Source organism: Falco punctatus (genome assembly GCF_963210335.1).
Source record: "Falco punctatus genome assembly, chromosome: 7".
Taxonomy (NCBI): Eukaryota; Metazoa; Chordata; class Aves; order Falconiformes; family Falconidae; genus Falco; species Falco punctatus.
In genome coordinates, this window is record NC_137587.1 from 21,661,465 (window position 1) to 21,685,640 (window position 24,176).

Genomic DNA, 24,176 nt, shown 5'->3' on the forward strand with positions numbered 1-24,176 from the left:
GACCAGAAAGCCTCTCTGCACTGCAACGGTAGACCTGCATATCACAAAGTTAGACAATATTACATTCTGCGGAACTGACTATGCTCCTTTCAAATAATTTCATATATGAGTTGGAACTAGTTACACCTGGAGGCGTAAGTAGCACTAGTAAGCAAGCTATTTCCCTCATTCAGAAAGCTTCCCGTTCATTTAAAGAAAGGCTTCTTCCATATAATTCATTCTGAAATACTGAGTAAAGACTAGCTCCTGTTTCTTATGCAGAGCTTAAACAAGATGTAGCACAATGTTAAAGGTATCTGCTTATCTCAGCCAACAAAAAGACAAGCCCTGAAAACCATCTAATATTATATACTAAATGCCAAGTATTGCTTGAAATCAGAGCATTTTAAAATACCAGTTTTCTTCATCTAAATCAGATACCATACCTTTGTAATAAACTCCTTCTAGATGTGCTACACTTCTTGGGATTCAGAATTGCCACTTATTTTCAACAAAAGAAACTATTTTTTTCTATTATTTACGTTGATCTGTTTCACGGACAGTAAAAGGATTCATTATCATGTCAACCCCTTTATTGTTACCTGCGCTACTCACTGCCTAAGAGCCTCAGCTGTAGCCTGGGCCCAGCAGTGAAAGGCAAATCCCCAAGAGCAAGCCTGCTAGTCTTAACAATCCTGTAGAAGACAATACATATACAAAATTAAATGAAAAGTAAAGAAAACCATTTCAACTACCTTGCCATGTAGTCTGTGGACATCGTATCTTATTTGAGCAAATTCACGGAGTCCAAAAGATCCTCCAATAAGATACAGCTGAAAAACAACAAAATGAAAACAAGACATGTCAGGACTATTACAAAAAAAGAATACTGCATGTTGACCCAATTCATTTACCAGGGACCCTACTATTCTTCCAACAGAAACACCAGGAACTGAACAAAATAATCAATTAGAAGATACGTATAGGACAAGAGGGAGTATATGTAAAGTCAGAGCCTTCTTGCATCCTCTGGACCTGGATTTCACAGATTTCCTCCATACAAAGACAGCTGCTTCATGATGCACATTTTCTAGGGACTTCCTCTGCTCTTACTCCTTCTTTTCCCTCCCCATATGGCTTCCTGACAAAACTGCAAAGGAACCTTTACCTCAACACCACAGGATTTATTCTCATCATTTCCAAACTCTATGGGGAAGTAACAATGCCACATTGACCTACTCTGATGTCTGTGGGTAAGAAATCTAATTAAGCTTCTGAACAGACCAGCTGACCAGAGCTGTGATTCAATGATACATTATCATATAGGCTAAGAAATCATATCCAGCACACCTGCACTTTTATTATTGCCTCCTTAGTTGTATTGCAATTCTGTCCACACCTGTGAAGCTTATGAGTAAGAATAATAAAGGCAGAAACAGGGAGGGGGCGGGGGTTGGGGTGTAACCTTCATACCCACATAAAGGAATTGTTAAATAATTCTTTCTTATGAGAGGGATATCATAAGACTGTCTATGTATTCTTACCATTAAAAACAGACAAACCAACCAAAAGATCAAGTATTGTTAACAAACACCATTAAGGACTTGAAAATTAGCTCACAACCATGTGAGCTCATTTTTCAACCATGTGAGCTCAGCCCCATGCGTGCTCAGGTGCTGGTAAGTTACAGAGTGCTACCCAGGAACTAATGTACTATGTTCACAGAACAGGGAACCTTTCACCAATAGGCAGGAGTTGAAGGCTCCAGTCTCTTTCTGGTCTAGCCCTTTCAATAAGCTGATAATTAGGAACAAATACATCAAAATTTTGTGGTATGAACATCTAGCTGCTAAGCCACAGAACCGATTTCAGAAAGCCAATCAGAAAATAACCATGTCATTTTCAGTGACTAGAAATCTGACCTCCCAAAAACTGGACAGCACCATACCTATATCAAAACTGTTCCATGAATTAATGATGCTCTTGCAAATACTGAATCATCAAAACACACAATAGAAAAAAAAGTATTTGTATAAAGGGGGGGGGGGAAGTCTTCCTCATGTGTCAGTATTTTGGTAAGAAAGAACAACAAGAAACAGAAAAGAAAGTATTCAAAATTGTTAAAAAGAACCTGAACATTATTCAAGATTTATTTAATCAAAGCAGATCTGTCAGCTGAAGATACAGTAACACATAATGCTGAAAGTCTCAAGGATCAAACTATAATTGAATTTTAATATGGTTGACACCTCAGCATAAAATTTCATTAGCTGATCTTATTCAACTCCTAACAAGTATTATGTTAATTAACAGCCAATGAGTTAACTTAAACTTCAGGTCCTAATGAACAGAAATCAGAAGTGCTATAGACAAGTTTATGGCTGTTACAGACCATAGCTTACTGCCTTTGTGTATATTAGTATGTTGTCAAAGAGTGGCTATGGCAGGGCAAAAGCAACTGCATGAGAAATGGTTCAGTACACAGTTGTTAAACTAGGCAGAAAGTAGCAGTTACTTGCAACATCAATTAAAAATTAGTTAGCCTAACAACAAACTTGCATAAAGTATGTGCCATTATGAGATGCAACATGAACAAGTGGAAGACCTTCAATTGGCCTGCTCCTCATAACCCAGATATTATTTATCACAATGAAAAGGTATGCTGTGGCTTACAGAGCCAGGCTCCAAGCTAAAAAAGAAACATTACATACCTTAGCTTTGATCACTTAAAACTGTGTAATGTACACTGTAACTAAGGGAAATCAAGTAGAAGGTTGTTGCAAAATAAGTCGTTTTGTCTCATCACATCCTATCACAATTTGACAGCAACCATCTATTACATAGGGCATTTTCCTTTTGCAGCTATACACATGATAAAGAAGCTGATACACACACATCTCAGTTCCTTTAGACAGGTTTTGGCCTGACACTGTAATTTTACTTCCATCACTGTTATACTCCTGAAGGGGAAAAAAGCACTTAGTTTCTGATGTACTTTTGCTCTTCATACAGCATAAGCAGCATAACTAGCCTGGCAAGCTGGCACACTTCACTTATCGGGCATTACCAGTACACTGCCTTTACACTTCCAGTACTGCAATGGTTGATTTATCTTACAGTGAAACATCAGTTAGGCTGCATGAGAGTCAAAGCACACTGATGGTATAAGAAATTAAAAATGCCACTGAAATATTACACAGTGTAATGCTGGAAGGCTAGGCTGAAGATCAACAATTTTCAAAAACACAGAATACACACAAAAATATAAATAATATGTTTACAAGTTTACTTGACCAATGTTCTAATAAACCAAACACGATGTCTAAGACTTCACTGCAAAACCTGACCAGAATCAGTCATATTCAGCACTTATTTAATCAACCAATAGCATGTCAATGCAGTTAGCTGACAGCCCTGAGCATGAATTGCCTTGACCTACACAAGCCAGAGCAGCAATAGTCAGCTCTTCAGTCAATCAGATTTTTGAAAATTGTGGTAAAAAGCCAATAAAAGAAGGTATAAATTAATTTATGCAGCTATAATGGTATTAAAGGTAGTAAAGGACTCTGTGACTGACTATGCACCGAGTGGAAATGTTAGTCTTGGTTTAAGTGTTTCCCTTTTCTTTTTTGCATGAGGGAAGATGTCCTCACTACCTTCACTTAAGTTAACTGTATTTAAAGGGAAGAATGCATACAAACACTGAAGCATCAAGAGTCACCAGTCAAAATAATTACAAGTGGAATAAGACTCAAGTTAAAAATTCCAGCAATATCATCAGCTTGTTGGCTTTGCACATTCTGTACATCTTGAACATATTTCTAGTCTACATTTATGAACACATACCTGAAGGGTCTAGAGAACAACTCTTATGAGTAGCAGATGAGGGACGTGGGGTTATTTAACCTGGAGAAAAGCAGCCTCAGGGAAGAACTTATGGCTCTCTACAGGTCATAGCAAGGTGGGTGTCAGCGTCTTCTCCCAAGTAACAAGTGATAGGATGAGAGGAAATGGCCTCAAGTTGTGCCAGGAGAAGTTTGGGTTGAACATTAGAAAAAATTTCTTCACTGAAAGTGTGGTCAAGCATAGGAACAGGCTGCCCAGGGGAGTGGCTGAGTCACCATCCCTGGAGGTATTTAAAAGACGTGTAGATGTGGCACTTAAGGACATGGCTTAGTGGTAGACTTGGCAGTGCTAGGCTAGTGGTTGGACTCAATGACCTTCAAGGTGTTTTCCAACCTAAACAATTCTATGATTCTTTGCAAAACACTCTTCAGTTTAAAAAGCACCACAATGGGCAAATTTGCTCAATATAAGCCAAGGGCAACAGCAAAGTCCAGTATGTTCCATCCACTAGTCCAGGCACAAAAGAGACAGTAGAAACCATTCAGGACACCATACAAATAAAACAGTTAGGTTGGCCACATTCTAATGAAGTCAGACTCATGCTTACTCTCCAGTTAACAGAGAGGAAAAGTAATGCCACATATAATGAAAATTAAGATATATTTTTTCTTCATTCCGATTTTAGAATCGTACAGATAGTTAACTTACATCATAAAACGTTAAGGCATTGGCATGTGAACAACAGTACTCAAGCTGGAAAGTTCAAACACCTGCATTCTTTCATTGTGAAGGAACTATTCATTTTATATGCTCCAGAACCTGTAGCAAAAAACACTATGTAGCAAACATAATCTGTCTAGATACTTGAATGCATTCAGCAGATGGATGAAATGGTAACAACTTCTCACTTTCTCCTTTACACCTGAAATTTACCTTAAGAAGGCAACAACCATAAAACATACTAATTACCCAGCACATAACACCAAAGCAAACAGCTTAACAGCACTGCTAGCACAACCTCCCCTTAAAGATCTCACAATGGTTTATTCCTTTATGTTCCAGTGAGTATACAAAAAACTCCAACCCTACAATGTTGTAATGCAATTATGCATGCATGGATGACTTGCATGTTCCAAAACAAAATGAAAGATAGGATGTGACATAAGAGCACCATCTGTCACATACATTCAGCAACCTCAGTAAATGTTTTATGTAAAAAATAAATAAATAAATAAATAACATATATAAAATTCTCTTTAACAACATTCTTCTAAAAATTCTCATTGTTCACTTCTTCATTAGGAAGTATATTATGCAATCAGTTATGGACAGCATCAGAGTGATCCCTTGACCTGCATCTTAGGATGGGAAATATTTGTATTTGTCACCAACCACAGTGAGATGGTCACTGAGGACTCAACCGCAGAAGAACTTGGGACTTACAGCAGATCCCCACTTTTTAGTTTCCTGCATAATCTAAAGCGGTCACCTTCAGTTCCTTAGGTCAACAACATAACAAGAAACTATTTCACTGGCAGCACCAGCAATCTCCCATAGTACAGGCATCCCTGTTGTGACAGAAAGCCACTCCTGCTATAGCACCAATTCTGAAAGCCAGATTACAAAATTAAATTTGTCATAAATCCCTAAATTAACCAAATCACAATACTTACTGCTGGAAGCAGATTATGCAGTGGGGAAATCATTACGATACATATCACTGGAGAAGGAACATGATAATTTTCTAACCTCTTCCAGACTGCTGCTGCAAAACCCTCCAGCTATTCATCAGGAACTTCAAAACTAGAACAGTCACGTGAATTATTTTATTTTAGTTTGCAGTGATTGCAGTGAACACAGTAAAAAGGGGTTTGGGGTTTCCTTTTTAAAGAACTGTCATATGTGCAGTGCAAGACTGGCGAAAGACAGCAATTTGTCAGCCCAGAAGACTGAAGTCTTTTTGTTCTCTACAAAGTAGCAGGGCAAACTGCCAGTCCCAGAGAAGACCCAGGCAAGTCACCTTAACCTGAAGCGCCCCCCTCTGCCAGCTCTAACTCTCAAGAGTATTTCCCACAGCCATTCGTAACACTGAAACTGCTGAGAGAAAACCAGTGCAACCTTTTCAGAAACTTACTAAATCCTCTCCCCACCCTCGATGGGAGCAGAACAGGGTCTACCTTTTCTTATCTGCAACAAATGGAAATAATTTTTAATTCAGATCAGAGGCCTCCTTGGGGGAAAACAGAAATAAAAGCTATACGTCCCTTAGTAGTTATTTCACTCAAAAGCACAACAGAGAATGCACTGACTCAACGCATATATTGGAATTCACAAATTGTAGAAAGACTGAACTGCATTACAGTCAAAAATGGATGAAATATGCCAGGAGATGACCACATGGATACCATGCTGGCAACCCAGGACAGCAGATGGTATAAACTGGAGACAATTGTAACTCACTGGTAAAGCAGAAGAGTATAGTTTGCACAGCATGGGGAACTATGTGCAGAACATTAAACTTGACCTAAGGTATCAGGTTAATTGACTGAGTATAGAGTATATCAAAGCAATGATTTTCAAGATTGCAAATATGAATGGCTACAGGCCAGAGTACAACAAAAACTGTCCGTATCCTTTCAATCCTGTCATTCAGCGTCTTAGGAAGAAAACAAAACCTTTGTTTATTAAAATGCCCACTTCATAGCAGGTTGGAAAACACAGAAAATGCATTTAATAGAAACAACCTAAGAACACTGCAGAAAAGACAGAAACCCATATGTTCCTTGGTATAAGCATTAACAACAAAGGTCATTTTCAGCCACAGCGTTGTCATTTTGCATTACACACATTGATTGGGCTGGTCAGATGACAAAGGAATTTAACTCAGCAGCTGCAGCTGTTTGAAAACCAAGTCTGCGGTGGTGGTCAAGCTGCCACCTTCTCTTTCTCCATAAGCTTCTAAAAGCCAAAATGTTGATTCTTTATTAAAATCACCATTCCCATTAGTCACAGGTTCAAATCTAGTCAAGGCGCTACAATGAGAAACTATTCACTTGTCACCGCAACCTGGTGTTCTTGTGATGTGTTAGGCCCAGCTCAAAACAGCAATAAACTGAAACCTGCACTAAAGAACATAAAAAGAAATCACTACTTGTCAAGTAATACTTCCCTATGGACAACGCTGCACAGGGGATGAAGATGAAATGCACTATGAAGTAAATATTAACCTTATATCTTTACCTTCACCACCCCTTGAAGAAGGTGGAGACTTAGACCAGAACTAAACACAGGAAATGAAAACTGGCAAAACTGTACTTACGTTCCATTTCTGAGGCTCAACACAACCCCAGTTCCCGAGTGCCAGATTAATCCATTCTAACAGCATTCAACAATGCAATTACACTCTTCATGTTTTCAAATGAAACAGAGGGGGGGGAATTCAGAGTACCTACAGAGTGACTATTTGTCTAACACTTATCTGGAAAGTAGTACTCAAAGAGCAAGAATCAAAAGTTTGAGGCATTGATTCAAAAGATGAACTCAGTAATTTTAGACCCTGACAGTCAACAGAAAGATGGAAGTCAGCTAATTCAGACTGCACAAACTGGAGTCCACAGAAGCCCATTCAGCTTGAACACGCTGGCTTCCACTCCAGCACAAACAGCTCCAGGGGGCTGTTTTGTCTGGAATAGCTCCACACTCCACTGTAGATTCAAACACACACAGATGAACACAAGATGTAAAGCAGAAGTTGAAGACATATCTCATCATAAGCTTAGAGACCCAATATTTATATTATAAGTCATTGAAAAATAAAAGCAGCACTCTTGTGATTTTATTGATTGGGAGCGACCATTTTAAAATTCTAGAAAAAGTTTCGTATTTATTGATTTTTTAAGGCTACAAATGTAATACTTGTAACTTTTACAGGCAATCACAATTTATCTACAAATACTAAAAGTCAGAATTCTCTTCTCATGAGTAAATGTTAACTTCCATTCATCTCTCAAAAGCTATTAACATTTAAATCAAACGTTCTGCATATGTTAAATTTTATTGTACAGTTACATAAGTAATAGATATTAATAAAAGTCCTGCCATTCAAATGAATTTTTAAGGTGATAATTTGAATGATGTTAACAATAATACTGACATACCTAAAGCGAAAAATGCCAATTGTAGTAATTGTTTTTCAAACAATATCAGAAGATATATGTAACAACAGTTTCTATACATAGATGCTGATGGCAACAACAGCTCTCAGAAACGTGACTACCCCCAAGAAGAATTTTCTATATTTCTTAGTGTTCATACAATCTTTTACGGGCAGATCCTCCAGAACTAGTGGGAAAAAGCGCACCTTGTATTCAGCAGATCCCAGGACTCGGAATTCAGCAGCTTCTTATGAAATGAATTAGGAATGTTGTTTTTAAATAAGTCTTTGGAAACTTGTTATTTAAATACGTTTAAATTATAAAAAAACAGTTTCCCTACCCATTAACTCCATAAAACTTTCACTTTCAGTGAGTTACAGCACAATAAAATACCACTTCACAGTATTTGCAAAATATTACTGAGCATCAGTCATGGCTTCCAGATGACTCTGACTTTACCACTGAACAAAACCAATCCACAGACATATACTTTCACATGCTGCATTCTGGGAAAGGTGTTTTGTTTGTCACAAATGTTGACATTAAATTGGGCCTGAGATGATTACATTAAATTGTTTCATTAAAAAGGGCCTGAGATGCCACTGACCTTCTCTAATGGTGCCTGGAAGCACCAACCACATTGCTGCAGCATTGTTAGGGTCTCTTTCTAATCTGACCTTTTTTCTTGTCCTGTACACAACATGCATTCTTGGCATGTCTTGACTAAGTGTTTATCAAAGTAAACTTGCACTGTTCAAGGCAGCAACATAGATGGCATTGTAGTACAGTCTGTGTGTATAAACACTGATGGAAATAGATTTTAGAAACATATTTATTCACAGAAAAATCTTTTAACTGTTCCAAGCTACTCCCATCTTCTCTTTTGGCAATACTAGACACAGCACATAACAAGATCCAGAAGGAGAAGCAAAGTACTTGTAAAAAGTACAGTCATTAGAGGATGAGAAAAAAAAAAAAAATCCAGAAAAATGAAGTCAAAATCTACAGCTATAGGTACAGAGAATGCCACTACAACACTCACAAATTTGAAACTTGCTGCACTACATATATAGTGCAATACTTATTTCAGGTGTACAATGAAAATCACCAAATGAGCCACAGACTATATATTCTATCTGCTGTGATGCCACTTTAGATCCTCAGAATTTTTTTTCCCCTTGTAGTGTGTTGACAGCAGAACTGGAACTGCATCTATACATCCTTTTTGCAACTTAGAGAGTATGAAAGATCCTTGCCTAGAATGAGACAGAACCACAAACACACCTTTTGTAAAGTGGTGCGAGTGTATGAAGTGGGGTTTTTTAACGTGTTTTAGAGCTGTTACTGCTTTGCAATTTTGAAATCCAAATGTGTTTCCTCAGAGATCTAGAACCACCATTTATACTTATCTGAAAAAAAAAATAACTTCCAGCAACCTTCAAACATTCTAACTGCACTAGAAAAGTAACCTTACATGTTTAGTGCCTCATAAGAAAAGCATGCCACTGGATCCACTAGCTATAATACCAAAGAGCTGCCTTCTCTCAAGATCTTACAGAAGCATCACAGCAGCAATAGGACATTGAAAGGCACATCCCTTTTCTTTAGGTGGAGCTGACTGCGGAGCATAAAGCAGCAGTGACTGAAGCTCTTCTTTTATAACAGAACCAGGTATCCTGAAGACTTGTAAGTTAAGCTTCATGTGCTAAGAGTTTCTATAATAGGAAATGGAGATGTCAATATAGCTGACAAAGACTTAAGTTACCACAGAGGTGGCACAGCCCTCCATCACAACAGCAAATTTTACAGATACATCTGTAAGGTTACTAGAGTCCATCCCAACATCTACACAGATGTTACCATCTTTACCAGACCTTTAGGACTACTCACCCTGTAGCACTCAAGCTGTTAAGATTTTCCATGCCATGTTACATCACACTCTCCTGAATGCTTACCGTTTTATGCCATGCAGAGATATCTCATCTGCGAAGTTTACAGAGTTAAAGGAAACATTCACACATCAAGGTTTCCTGCAGGTTTAATTCCTACCCCCTACAGTGTTGTTGGTGCTCACAAAGAAACACTCTTATCTTCTGAGAAAGTATGACTGAAAACTGTGATTTACACATCTTACTCTGAAAGCTGTTGTCAGTTTGAGGTTTAAAGATCAACCAAGAAAATTCCTTTTGCAGTGAAATATTCTAACAGCCCCTGACCCAAAAGAACAAAGAAAAAAGGATCAAGAGAATTTACACTAAAATGCAAGAAAAAAATTTTATATATATTTGTGTGTGTGTACAATGAGACACTCATCTGTCTTTGAATTATGATCTCTTTAACCCTGGAGCCTTTACAAAAAGTGGCACAGGGATTTTTCACTCAAATACACAGTATAAGAAGGGAAGATATGAAAGCCGTTTGATTTTTTTTTAAAAAAAAAGCAGATAGGGTACTGATGAAAAGTCCAGCAGTACTGAAGAACACAGTACCTGTCTAGTGAAAAAAAATTATTTACAGGATGCAAGAATCTATACAGAAACCTTTGGTTCAGTGTTATCACAAATTCAGCAGAATTAAAGGGTTACAAAAGCATGCTCCTTATGATTGTGTGCATGGATTCACTGTCTTTTTTGCTGTAATTGATCTTTTAGCACAATTCTGTTCAGCTTCAGAGATGCTTTCAGAGTTCAATAGACAGCTGGGGAACTGACAAGAATTGCATGAATTTTCCTTTTTCTTGCTCCATGGGAAGCCTTTGAGCAGCCACACAGAAATGTTCTGAAGTACTCACAGGGGAGAATAACTTTAAGACAGGGAGACATGAAACCCTGAAAAGAAATATAATAGAATATTTCTCTATAGAATATTGTCTCTGGAGGAGAGAGCTCTGTGGTAACAGAAACGGAATGAAATTAGGCAGCACAAAGTCAAAGAAAACACAGTCTCAAAAATTTCTGCTACGAGCTATGACAAATCATGCAAAAACACTAGAAGGGCCACAAGAAAAAAAAAAATAAATGGGTCTACCTTGGCCTGGGAAACAGAAGTGATAGCTCCAGCACTGAAGCAGAACTGAGAAAATCTAGTCCACTGCTGCCAAATGGTTGTTCAACTTCTTAAAAACCTTAAGAGTATCTCACAAGGGCTCCTTCCTAACAAAGAGCAGTATTTTCCTAACATCTAATCTAAAGCTCATTTATTGTGATAATTATTTCACAAGCTATAAAAAGCAATCACCACTCTCAATATATGATGTACAGAACTTCTCAGACTTCTCTAAAATCAACTAAAACAATTCCTTCAAGCATTCCTTCAAGGTGGAATGTCTGCTGTATCTTTTATGTTGCCCTCCTCTAGACTTAACAGTTTGTCTTCATCAAGTCTACCATGAGACCATAAAGCTAGAAAATTACTCCAGCTGAGGACTTTGAATAGAGGAAGAGTCCTGTTCCATGTTTTACTGTACTTTTAAAAAGTTTCTGTGTCTTACAATGACATTTCTGGTTTTTCACAATATTACAGCCCATATTATTTCTGCAGGACCCACCCCACCTAAGACACCATTCTGCTTAGAAGGCACCTGATAACTACATTTTATATTTCTTCAATCCTTTGAGAACACAAATGATGAAGCGTATCTTTGCCATACTTTCCTCTTAAGTGAATTCTCACAGGGAAGGTAATACAGAAAGCAAGTCAAGATCTTGTGTACCAGTTGCATCTCCTCGCCTACTATACCAGTTGACGTATCAAACATCAAATCTGATATATTTATTATTGAAAACAAATAGTGACATTTTTCTCCACCAGGTCTGTATCACTAAGTATCTGTATATAATTTAATCATGTTAGTATTTTCCAAAAAACTTTTTCGGAGTTAAAATTGAGCTGGTGAGTACTAAACTGCCTGGTTTCCCCTCATTTTGAAAGAGGAGTAGCAAACCTCAAATAATTACATAAACAACAGGACTGTGACCTAAAATTATATTCAGCCTTAAACATCTAAGAAAGGTGTTTTTAAACTAAAGAATTATATCAGAACACTCAAAACATTACATGAAAAATTAGAAAGCAAAATGAATTCAGTCTAAGCATGAAAGCAGTAACGTTCTGGACAGCCTTTTAGATATACATGCACACAGCAGGATAACTAAACAGCTGTAATGCTATGCTTGATCACCTTACAAAAGTTATGATATGAAGAAGTTGTCTGCAATATCAGCGAGTGGAGTTGTTGATACAAATTATTCATACAGTTGTGGAATTATGACACTGGTTTGTTGGTTTGTGTGTGAGGTTTTAAATATTTTTATTTCTTACAAATATCTTCATCAATATTTTGAGAAAAGATACTTCAGTGCATTCAACTGCATGAATATTTCCACTTGAACTCCTTGCCCTAGAACCTCTGTAGTATCACATTAAAATAAATAGCCTTAAACTTTTTTAACTCTAACTAAAGTGCCACTGTCCTTCTTTGGACCACTCCATTTCTCTGAGGCATGCTTCTGAACATTTGAAGAGGATGACACTAATTTTTCTAGTAGTTGTATAAAAACATTGGAATTATCCTTTGCCCTATTCTTTATCCACATTGGAATTTGCTTACTTTTTCTAAATTAATTGTATACAGGGGAAATGAGGCACAAATTGCATAAATGGAAACCAGTGTCCTGGCTACTGCTTTTGACTTCCTGAGTTTTTACCCGTTAAGTGCATCCAAGCTGTTGAATTTTTCCTCTACTGCACACAGGTACCCAGGCCAGGCCAGCGCAATCTGTTACACTGCCCACCTGACAGTTTTGGTTTATTCCTTTGACCTTATTGATCTTTTCCATCTTCGACTATTCTAAATAGCTAGGTGTCGCCTATCGCTTTCAGCACAACTGTAACTATAACCTATCACCTCATTTAACTCAAATTCTACCTTTTTTAGATGCACAAATTATCAGACCAACACTGCCGCCACACTTTAAAAACCACTGAAAAGCTGAAGAAAGTTTGAGAAACACACAAGGAGTGTTTTAAAGAGAAAAGACCAATACGCATTTTCCTCAGCAAACGGCCTCCCTTCGCCTCCCCGGTCACACTCCGCTTCCCTGCGGGTCCGGGAAGCCGCGGGACACAGAGACACTAACTGACTGACTGACTGACTGACACGCTCTGCTAGCATAAAGTCATCCACCGCTGTCCCTGGAGGGGACGGCACCAGGCCTCTCCGCGGCGTGCCGGCCCCGCAGCGCACGGCCCCCGCAGGCGCAGAGGCCCCGGGCCTTCCCCTCAGGCGGTGGCACCGCGGCATCCCGCAGCCTGCTCGCCCCCGCAGGGTGCCGCCGCGGCGGGGCCTGGCCCCGCACCGGCCCGCCCCCAGGCCGCGCCTCCCCGCCGGTGCCGGTGCCCGCCCCCCCGCGGCGCTCACCAACAGAGGGACCCCGAAGGTCACGGTGCGGCCCCTGCACAGCTTCCGCAGCCTCTCCATAGGCCCCGGGGGCGCCCTCCCGCCTCCGGCCCGGCCGCAGCGCTTCCGGCGGGACGCGGGTCCCATCGCCACAGCGGCCCCCTCCGCCGCGGCAACGCGCCCGGGGAAACTGGGTTCCGCTGTGGTGCGCGCGTCCGCCGCTGCCCGCCGGGCGTTGCGCTGAAGGGGTTGGCTGTGGCGACGCGGAGCACGGCACTCAGCCAGCCGCCGCCTGCGCTGCGGGGCCGGCCCTGGGGAGCTCTCACCCCCGCGTCTCCAGAGGCAGCTGCTGCCTTGCTGAAATAACCCCGTGAGCTGGCGCGGCCGGGGCGCTCCGCCGTTACGGGCGTGTGTCAAAAGCCCTTTGAATTAACGGGCGTTTCCTGAACACACAGAGCGGGGCGGCGGGCACCGGGCCGGCCGGCGGATGGCCTCGCCTGGGAGGGCGCGCTGGGGCCGCGCCGGCCGGGGCCGCGCTGCTGGGCGTTGCGTGGCTTCCGCTGTGTGCGGGGTGAAAGGGCCGGGGTGCAGCCGTGCTGCCACCTGCACCTGCGTGCGGCCGGGCCTGAAGGCCGAGGGTGTCGGTAACAGCGTGTCTGTGCTGAGAGGGGAAAGGGGGCTTACAGTGGTCTGGCGCCGCGGCTGCCGAACCTGGGCTGGCCCGAGCCCCTTGGAGATTTCAGGCCCGGTGTTTTTCATCTGCCATCTATGGCACGTGGAAGGAGAGCTTCCCACCCATCATTCCAGCTGGAAGCTTTTTTATGCATCGCACTACTTCTGTTAGGTGTTTGTACAGCACCTGGCACGGGGACATTCTCATTTTTGGATTAGGGCTGCTGCACGTTATGCTTTTGTTCTTGCTGTTGATTACATTAGAGATCAGAGTTCATACTCTCCAGGCACAGGCTTCGATGTGTTCACATATCACCATAGCCAAAGGCTCTGCCATGTTCTGGTAGCCAGAGGCAATAGCAGAGTGGAGCTGGGAGAATGAAAGCTCATCTTTTAAATACCTCCTGAGTCATGGCACAGCCTTTCCACAACCCAAATCACTGCCTGATGGAGAGAGCACAGCGGGGACAAAGTGGAACAGGGCATCTGCTGCTTCCGCTCACAGAGCAATTTAAAACTATTTGAAAACAAAATATTGATGATTACTTCCTTTGGTCTTCTCCATTAATCACATCAAGGAACTGGTGGAGGTACTTAAGTTTTCTGACCGTGTCAATAAGCCACCATATACATACAAACTCAAATCAGAAGAAAATCGAACATGAATAAATAAGACAAACTAACATTATTGCCATCCAGTGGCCACTAACTAGTTCTGAGAGCCTCTCCAGCCTAGAGGCAAATAGACAGGGCAGAATAGCAAAAAAAAATAATGTAGCAGGGAACATGATGCTTCTTGAGTAACTCAGTAACATGAAGGCAACATCGGTCTGAGTTCCAGAAATGCAAACTCTCAGCTGGGAGCAATGAGAGAGAGATCAGGTCTGTGGCTATCCCTGCACTGTGCCGAGACTGGGATGAACTCATCACAGAGCACAGACTCTCACCCAGGGCCTTTGAAAGCACAACTGTCCCTTTTAAAACTTCATTAAGAGTTGGAGAGATACGGGGCTCAAATCACAAGCTCGGGAAAAAGAAGCCAACTGACCAAAAAAAAAAAAATCAGTAAGAATAATCTCTTGAAATTATGAGAGTTGCTATTACAGATACAGACAGATGTGCTGAGAAGAGAGGTTATTACTTACCTCTTTCCTCTCACCCTAACTTCCCCTAGGAACATTTGTATTGTAACTAACATTCCAGCATTATGCTAACCTTATTTTCAGTCTTACTGACCCACCTGAGTACTATGAGGTCTCTGCTAGAGACATGACCCACAGGTGCCCATGTGCAGTTGGTTCCCTCTCATTTCAGCTTTTAAAAGGGCACCAAAAGTCCTGGCAGCAAGAACAAGGGTTAAGAGTTTGTGCTTGTGTCATGGGGTGCTCTTGTTGAGATTCATAAGCTGCTCTTTTGTTTTCATTGATAACTATCGGTATCTAAAATTTTCCTGTGGTATTATGCTTTGAAACAGCAAGAGAAAGGAAATGTGTAACCAAATACATATATGATGTAATTGCATAACAACAACAATAATTTTGTAATAATTGGAAGGATAAGAAAAGTGCCTAAAACAAACATGCTTTGCCAGAGATTAACAGTAAATTAGGCTTTTAAAATGTCTTCATGTTTAATAATTGAAAATGCTGTTAAATTACAGAGGTAAAGCTATCAACAATATATATTTTATTTCCACAGTGTCCCTTTGTTCTTCTCGTTGGTTGGTCACCTTAACAGAGGGGGGTGGGGAGAAAAGATTTTGAAGATTTAAATAAATTCCAGTTTTGATTTACAACAGAGGTTTGATGCCTCCTTGATGTGACCCCTACTGTCATAAACAGATGGACAAACATAAAAGTAGATAAACAAACATCTGGGTTTTGTGACATTGACATCTTGCCCCAAGTGTTGTTCCCAATACTTCAAGCACATGTGCATGTCCCTAAGGAGGCCGAATGTAGCTTTCTTGTCCAGGTTACCATACAGCCAGTTTAGCATTTTTTACTTTGTCAAATACTGAGAGAGGGTTTTCCACGTGAAACGTGCCTCTGGAGCCCTAGTTCTCTTCTAGATGTATACATGGTGTATCTGGAGCTCAGGTGCAGAACAGAAACACAAGGGTGATGGCTGGCTGGCTTTTGTCACATTAGGAACTAGGTGTTTCCGACTGCAGTTTCCCCGGCCTTGACAAAAGCTCTGGGAAAGCCTCTTCTCACTTTCCTCCAGAGAAGGACCTAAAAAGAGATTTTAAATTCTGTGCCCATAATGTGCTGCTGGCTATTGGCAGGCACCCTGGGCACTTCAGACAAATGAAGTTTTGCACTGCTGGTTTGGGCTGCAATGACCACGACTGCAGGGGAATAGAGTGCAACAGTACATTGTGTAACACGGTTTGTGGGCAATGGGATGGAGAATAGGATGGAAATCTTATTAAACATCCCTGAACAAGCCAGGGTAATCAAGATCGGTGCTGGACAGGATACCAGGAGAGCTGCAGAATTGCTCACAATGCAGTATTGACTCTAAGTAGCCAAGGCTGATAAGGAACATCAGTTCAGTGCAGAACCTGCAGCAATTTGTTCAGAGGATGAAAATGAGAGGCATGTTATAAAGGTTTTGTTGCCCAAACATGCATCACTTCAGGAGGCGGTGGAGTGAGGCTATTCTGTGAGTTATATTTCCATCCAGTAGATCTCTCCAAAGCCTCCTGCTCCACTAGGAGCATGCACATGTAACAAATCATTAAGTGCTGTCTGCGCAGACATGATGTACATCATAGCCAAGACCTTCAGCCCTGAAAGCACACACTTCTGTATACCTGAGCTAAAGAAACAGCTGGTTGGACTTAGCATGCTATTGCGACCAATAAAAGGAAACAACCACCCATCTTAAGGGCTTGTAGTTCTTTCTGGTTGGAGGGTGGAAGTCCTGACTTGGTAGTAGCTGTTGAGAACAGCATTTCTAAAATTGCAAACCCCTCTCAACACTGTGTCTGTTCCTTTTTCATCCTCCCTTGTGTAGCCAAGAGGAGTTGCAAGAGAGATAGGGGGCCTGGATTTTCCCTTTGATTCTCTCCTACATCTTCTGACTAGAACTCCTAGTGAGGTAATCGAGTGGAAGAGTTGGTTTACTTTTCCTTTCCTCCTCCTCTGTTTTCTCATTAGCTGTCAGCATGAGCATAAATACATGCAAGGACCACATTTTTGTCAAGAGCCAGCTTGGAGAGGCCAGCGAGCCAGTTGTGCCCATTTTTTGTGCCACTGAAACAGTGCACACAATGGAAGGCACCATGGTGGCCCATGCATTGGAAGGGTCATCCATGCTTTCCAGATGTGGCCCTAAGTTTCCCCCTCCACCTCCAAAAAGGGAGGAGAAGGAAACAGGTTGACATTCTTTGGATTCACCACTGATTTTTCACCTTCTCGGCTCGAAAATAGGCTGGGGAAGAATGGCTCTGGAGCCACATTTTAGGTCTGTGAGTGCAGGAGGAAAATCTGAAGGAAATCCTGACCTTCCCAACAGATTCTCTCTCCTACTTCTTGTGCTCAGGAGGGCCATTCCCCCAAAGACAGCCAGCAAATGTCAGCTCGGAGAGAGATTCCCCAGGGAATCTGGGGGAAAAAAGCAAACCAGAAACATTGCCTAGAAGTAGGGGAACTGAGAGGGGTCTGTGCCAAAAAGCACCAATATGGTCAACAGTCATCTCTGCACCTACTTAGTAGCTGCCTCTAAGCACTAGCCCCATCCTCTTTTTGACCCCAAAGAAAAGCCATGGTAACACATTCATTTTCTATGTTCTTTGTTACTGTTTTCAAGAGCAGGACAGTAATTCGAGCTCTTAAATTTGAGTACTGAAAACTAGTGGTTGTAGAACAGCAGCACCTTTCATTCATCTTTCACTTGAGTTCAAAATGTGATAGTTACAAAAGGGATGGGGCTGAGTAGAGCTTGTTGCTGGTCTAAGAGATGAGAAGGTTGAGTTCTGGCTCTGCTTCCTTCACTGGGTGTGGACAGGAGATTTGTCATAGGGGAGTGACAAACCCAGTCAAAATAGAGAGGAGGCTGCTGGGCTCACATGGGTGGGGGAAGAGATAAAAAGATAAAACAGTTCCAGAGAAGGAACATCACAGTATGGTGCCCCCCCTGCCTGTACACATGCTCTCAAGCCTGAGAGAGTCAGCATTTCTCCGTGGGTCAAGGAGCATGGGGGCCCTGGGAGGAGAGTCCAGTTCAGTCACTATACTCCTCAGTTCAGCGTTGGGGTTCACAGTCATTTTGCCAAGCAACTGTAGTGGCAGCCCTCAGAAAAGGGACTGAAGCTTCACCTCCTTAGTAGAAAGGGTCTTCCCTCCCCTGTGCTGTCCATTGAGGAAGAGAGAAACCAAGGTGTGTGAAAGGGTGAGAGAAAGAAATAGTACAAGAGAGAGGGGTATGTTATTTGAGGGCATACTGGGCACAGTTTAGACCCGAGTATGTCTACAGGTTCGTGATGTGCCTGAGGCTGAAGGGGCTGTGGAGGTGGAGGGGGACTCCTCATCTGTTGTGTCCCCCTGCTCCTCCTTGTGGAGGCCGAGGCTGATGTGGCTCTGCAGGGCTGCTGGGGTCAGCCACTCCTTGGGGAGGCAGCTCTGGAGGAAGGGGATGCATGAGCTGAAGTAGGCCAGGCGGTTCACCCAGCGCGGGATCTCTTTCCCACATAGTATCTGTGGAGCAAACCAAAAAGGAGCATGGTTAATAGTACAAAAAAACACAGGCATAGTGGCAATGTCATCCCCATCCGCATCATCACCTCAGCAGAGTGAGTTCCCTGTTGCTCAGAAGAGAGCTGTTTGAAATGTAGCAAGCATCTTCTGCAGTCAGAAATAGCTATAAATGCAAATGACTACACAACTGCTTGACATCACAGAAAGCCCTGCCAGCCATAGCCCTTGTGAGCATCATAGCAGAGACCGAGGCATCATGGCCCTCAGCAGCTGTGGCCACTGTTCTCCAGGCAGTCCATGAGTAAAAGGACAGGCCTGCTGGTGCTTCTAACCAAGACAATGACACTCATTTTCCAAGTAACTCAAAAATTTTGGAAAAATATTTAGGCTGTCGCTGTCTGGACCTTGAGGAGCCCAGAAACTGAGCCTGCCTAGGTGGATGGAGATGCCTGAGAAGCTATTCTTGCTGCTTACTTTTCTTCCTCGGCTGGATCAGTCAAGCTATAGTATCTGGGGGTCCTTTTTCTATCCTAGCACATCACCCTGTAATTTATCCTCATATGGTATTTCCTAAATGTGGGAAAGAAAGCAACAAACAGAAAAATACTAGCTTCTCACTAGGCCTGTGTTTTATCATAGATGCTCCTGGCACTGATTTGAGTTACACTCTGGCTAGCACAGATGCTGTTTTCCAAGGTCATACCACATTCAGCATAATGAAACAACTTGCTGCATACAGCTGACCTTCTCTTCTGTAGCATTTGACCACACATACATACAGGTGCCAGATTTTAGTAGCTGTGTACTTTGTAGTAGGCTTTGACCACGTAAGGGAAATTTCCCTTTATGTTTTACCATTCCCCTTACCAGACACAGAAGAGGCAGGTGGAACTGATGGGGTGGGGTGCCTCAAGAGCCTGCCTTTTGTAAATATACAGGTGCCTCTGCGGCCCTGCACCAGGATACTAGAGCCTGAAGCCTGTGGCAGGTACAGTAGTCATAACAGCCGAATTCTCCTTGCCTCCCAGCACTGTCTCCCATGGAGCAAGACAGGTGGGGGGGAAACTCCACCCCACAGTCACACGATTCGTGTGGATCAGTGGTTCCAGGGTTGTCCGTGCTGTACCTTCTGCCAATGCTAAATCCCTCTGCTCTCCTCCAACACTCTTCCCAGCTAAAACTACACTTAATTTAATACTACTTACTTCAAAAATTAAGAGGGCGTTTGTAATCCACTAAGGAGGTTATTTGGCGAGATGTATGTCATCGGCAAGGGAAATGCAGTGCTTAGAGGTTTCAAGAGATTTTCAGGGAGCACGAATGGAGCAGTTGCTAGAGGATGGGCTGTGCTGCATTCTAGTTTTTATGGCTGATGACCAAGCAGGTCCTCCATGTGTACAGCCCGGGCAGGACGATCTAAGCCCCCCTCCAACAGTCACCTTGAGGATAAGGGGATTGACTTGCTCCAACAGTATGGAGTTTCCAGTGAGGTGTGGAGAAGGTGGCAAACCTGTGACTGTGCTAATTTGACCATGGAACTCACTTTATTTTGATATGCATTGTTTAAAAATCAACGTGTGAAACTGAAGACATTATCATTGGGTATCAGAATGAACACAGCCATTTAGCTGTTAAAATTATTTGCAAGTATAGACTGTTCTTTACCTAATACACCCCCCAAGAACTTTTATTTCAGTTCTTACTGATGCTGCATTCTACCTAACTGCAGATACGGCTATATGAATCTGTATTTTTGAAAATTTTAATCTGGGGACAGTTACTTTATTAGCAATTATTCATCTCCACCCAGACCCCTAGTTTCCATTGCTACAGCTATTGCCTGATCCTGTGAGCAGATGACCTCTCCACCTATGTTTAAGACTCATTCACAGAAAATTTGCTGATCTATTTGATTTTCTCACCAGACATATCTGACCATTTTCACAAGAATACTGCTGAATTTTTAAAATTGTATTCAATATGTCCTACTCGAACATTGAACCTGAGCCAAAGCCAAAAACTTCAGCACAATTGCTTCTAGATTTTTGAGCACTTGTCTTTTTTTCTCTCTGGGAACTTAGGCAACATATTGCCAGTGTAGAAGGTAACTCAGTTTAGGGTCCTTGCTATGTATGCATGCATGTCAGTTTAGTTCTTAAGCAGTCGTAAGTATTAATAAGGACTTCCCCAAGATATTAATAGGAAAACAAAAAAAAAAAAAAAAAAAGGGGAAAAAAAAAAAAGGGTGTGATTCTTTGGGAAAATCAGCTGAAACAACAGAGAAGCACAAGGTAAGACTGGCTGAGATGGAAATACTGGGTTTTTTTCTTTTCTAAGCAGGTCCCCTAGCAACTGAAATAGCAGTTCCCAATGTGGAAGCAATGCTGAGATGTTTGCCTGTTGTTTATGGAAGCTTCTCACCCAGAATGAATCAGTAAGTCAAGGAAGAACCAGAAAAAGAACAGAGATATGTGGGCATCAGGCCATCAATCATCAAAGGGCAGCTTTTGGAGCTTAAGGAAAATGTTGAAGTCAAAGTGGTTTTCCTTTCCTCAGTTACACTTGTCCTCACCTCTTGTCAGTGAAGCCTTGTTACTATTCCACACCAAAACACAACTTTCAACAGGAGCAAAAAGGCAACAGCAGGGAATGCCACTAACACTACAGCCTTCTCTGTGTTTTTCACTCCTTTCCATAAAACATATTGTGCTGGAGCATCCAGTAGTACTTAACTAATGGTGAAACATCAAATAAACCTGACTGCAATGGGATTAAGACACCCGAGTTTAAATAAAACAGCACAAGCAAGATAAAGTGGGTGTTTTCCAATTGTGTATGAAGCCACAGAAAAATCCACCTACTGCAGCTCTTCAGGGTAATTCTCAACTGAAAACCACACACTGGAAAAATAAACTCACAGAAGCCTATTACCATCCGTTGTTTCCACCAGCAGAATTATTTTTTAGATGTTTTTAGAGTTTAGGATTTTACAGAGTTTTTTTTTCTTCCTTGCCAAGCAAGTGGGGTTTTCTCTTTTGAAGGGGGTAAACATCTCTGTGATGGGTCACGTACCTGTCCGGTCAGAGTTGGTAAATAAATAATAAACTGTTACGGGTCAGAAATTGCTAGTTCTCACCATCATACAAAATTGTCCTGCTACCATCCCTTCAGGAAAGGTAACATACCTGTAGTGGAGCCTGAACTTGGCACTGGACAAGAAAGCAGCTGAGCCTTTTTATATGTAGCTGACCGGAGAAGGAACTTCAAACAGTCACAGGAGGGCTAAGCCTATGTGAGATACAAGCCTGAGATGTAAGCTCAGGGGCCAGTTATAGCTTGTCTGAGGTAGGAAAGTGTGATGGGAAAGATGTGGAGTACATGACAGGCTGGACTACTGGCAGCAATGCCTGGAACACCTCAGCCCATGTGGGACCTCCCTAAGTTTTGCAAAGCTCCTGTGAACAGCGTCTGGCTATCATTGCCGAGCGTGGTGCTTCCTTGTCTTCTTCTCACTGTCAGGTCCTTGAAGGTGCGAGTTATTCTCAGCCCGCAGAGGCAGCCAATCCCAGTCCCAGGCTGAAATCCAGTGCTTGGGATAGCACGCAGCTTCTGACTGCCCACCGAGGGACCAGTCCCCCATTTCAGGCAGCCTTCAGTGAAGGCTGCGTGTACTTGCAGCTTCCACTGAGTGGCACCTGGTGATAGAAAGCCAAGTCTCCCACAGCTGCCGCTTCTTCTGGGAGCTCTATGTAAGAACTGCAGATGACCCAGATGGCATCTGCAGAGTCAAGTGGAAACAGCGGTTCAGACATCCGTGGCTGAAGCCAAATGGGTGGGAGAAATTGGACCTGACAGTTTGGGTGCTATTTCTGGGCAACTGTCAAATCCACACCAGGATTTCAACTCATCAAGAAACAACTAATTTGGGATACAAAAGGATCCTTAGAGCACCTTAAGCTGTGTCATTTTGTACTAAACAGTCACTGGTTAAAATGTACAGACTGCCCTGGGAGTAAGGACTGCACCCCATTACTCTTCCCTGCCCTAAGAACTAGGTGTCACGGTTCAGCAAGGCCTTAACACTTCCCTCTAAAGCTTTACTGTGGGCAGGGGAATAGCCTAGCAGATGGGAAACACCCGTTTAGATGCCAGCCAGCAATGGAAGAAGCTAAGTCTCCTGCCTTCTAGAGGACAATGCCATCAATGTGCTGCATTTTCTGAGGGCTTTGGGTCTATGGGTGTATGCTAGACATTATTTGAGATAGTCTAACAGGCTGAACCCCTTTCAAAACAAAGTGAAGGGCTGATTAGTTGTAGATCCTAAGAGAAAGCTCTCAAATGCAATAGGTTCTGCTGGGTGATGCAATTGGAGCAATTCAGGCCATGTACAGAAGTGTAACTCCAGGCACTTGGGAATATTTTTGAAGTGAGCCCTCCCAAAGGCACCGTGTAGTGCTCTGATCCATGAAAATCAAGATAAGCAGAGGCAACATTACAGTCCTCAAACAATACAGGCTAATTACTTCAATTCTTGTCTTCAAACTGCAGCTTGGGGAGTTCAGCACTGAACATCTGCTGAACCACCCACTGCCACTTCCATTTAGCAGCCTTGCTAAAAATGAAGTGGCGTCCACATGGGGCACGTATCCATCTGAGCTACTGTACAGTATTCCCCTTGGTGTGTCTTAGAGAATGCAAAGGGCTTTTATTGGCACCTGAAGAGTCTAACACACCCCAGAGCACTTTAAGAGCAAAGGCTTTAGAGCCCAAGGGGAATCTTTACAGTGCTTGCACAAGCTGGCTCCTACAAGGCCTAGACAATATAGCACAGATGATGCTTATCAGTATTTCAGAATAAGGCCATTAGATACAAACCAGCACACCTGCCCAGGCAAACCTTGCAGGCTGTGCTAGGGCAGCCAAAAACCATACAGAAAAAGGAAGCATGGCCATGTGATGAACCTAGTACTTGAACACATCTGGAATAAACCACTAACTCAACGCGCAGGGACATCTTTTTTGCCACCTTGCAAAAACTAAACTGGTAGTATAACTGTCCAGTCCTGGCAGAACGAAGGGAGTTTGAGTGCATCAATGAGGAATATACCTCTAGCTCTGCACTCCTAATCAGCTGCTCTACATGGTGTATATCCTGAAAACAACATTCCTCAAAGACAATGGACATACAGCCTTTGCAACATACCTGAAAGCACAGTCTCACTTTGGCAGAGTTGGCATGCTAGGATCAATTGCTTGAAACACATTTATTGTATAGTTACTGTGGAAAAATGACAATTTCTACTCTAGGGAATGTAACTAGCCTGTGGGGATCAACAGAACAGATGAGGTGGCACTGGGCTGTGAAGCTGCATGAAGCCCACATTCAGCAGAAGCTGGCATGGCCTGCGTCTTGCAGAGGAAAGC

The 24,176-nt window shown here is 42.3% G+C and overlaps 2 protein-coding genes across 7 annotated transcripts in view; both read right to left on the reverse strand.

The window, feature by feature from the left end:
* Nucleotides 1-13,535, reverse strand: part of COX16 (cytochrome c oxidase assembly factor COX16) — a 49,290-nt gene extending 35,755 nt beyond the window's left edge. Inside the window, exons 1-2 of the mRNA XM_080394963.1 lie at nucleotides 13,399-13,535; nucleotides 735-812 (exon numbers count right to left, since the gene is read on the reverse strand). Of these exons, the coding sequence (XP_080251089.1) occupies nucleotides 735-812; nucleotides 13,399-13,524 (204 nt within the window). The 5' untranslated portion in view covers nucleotides 13,525-13,535. The remainder of the gene's footprint in view (nucleotides 1-734; nucleotides 813-13,398) is intronic.
* A 374-nt stretch (nucleotides 13,536-13,909) lies between these two features.
* Nucleotides 13,910-24,176, reverse strand: part of LOC308066952 (deubiquitinase DESI2-like) — an 84,057-nt gene continuing 73,790 nt past the window's right edge. For 4 of the 6 annotated variants that reach the window (XM_080394957.1, XM_080394958.1, XM_080394956.1 and 1 more), the window contains one exon: nucleotides 13,932-18,752. In XM_080394957.1, the coding sequence (XP_080251083.1) occupies nucleotides 18,510-18,752 (243 nt within the window). In that variant the 3' untranslated portion in view covers nucleotides 13,932-18,509. Of the gene's footprint in view, nucleotides 18,753-24,176 lie in introns of all 6 variants that reach the window. The other 2 variants (XM_080394960.1, XM_080394961.1) reach the window with 2 other exon arrangements.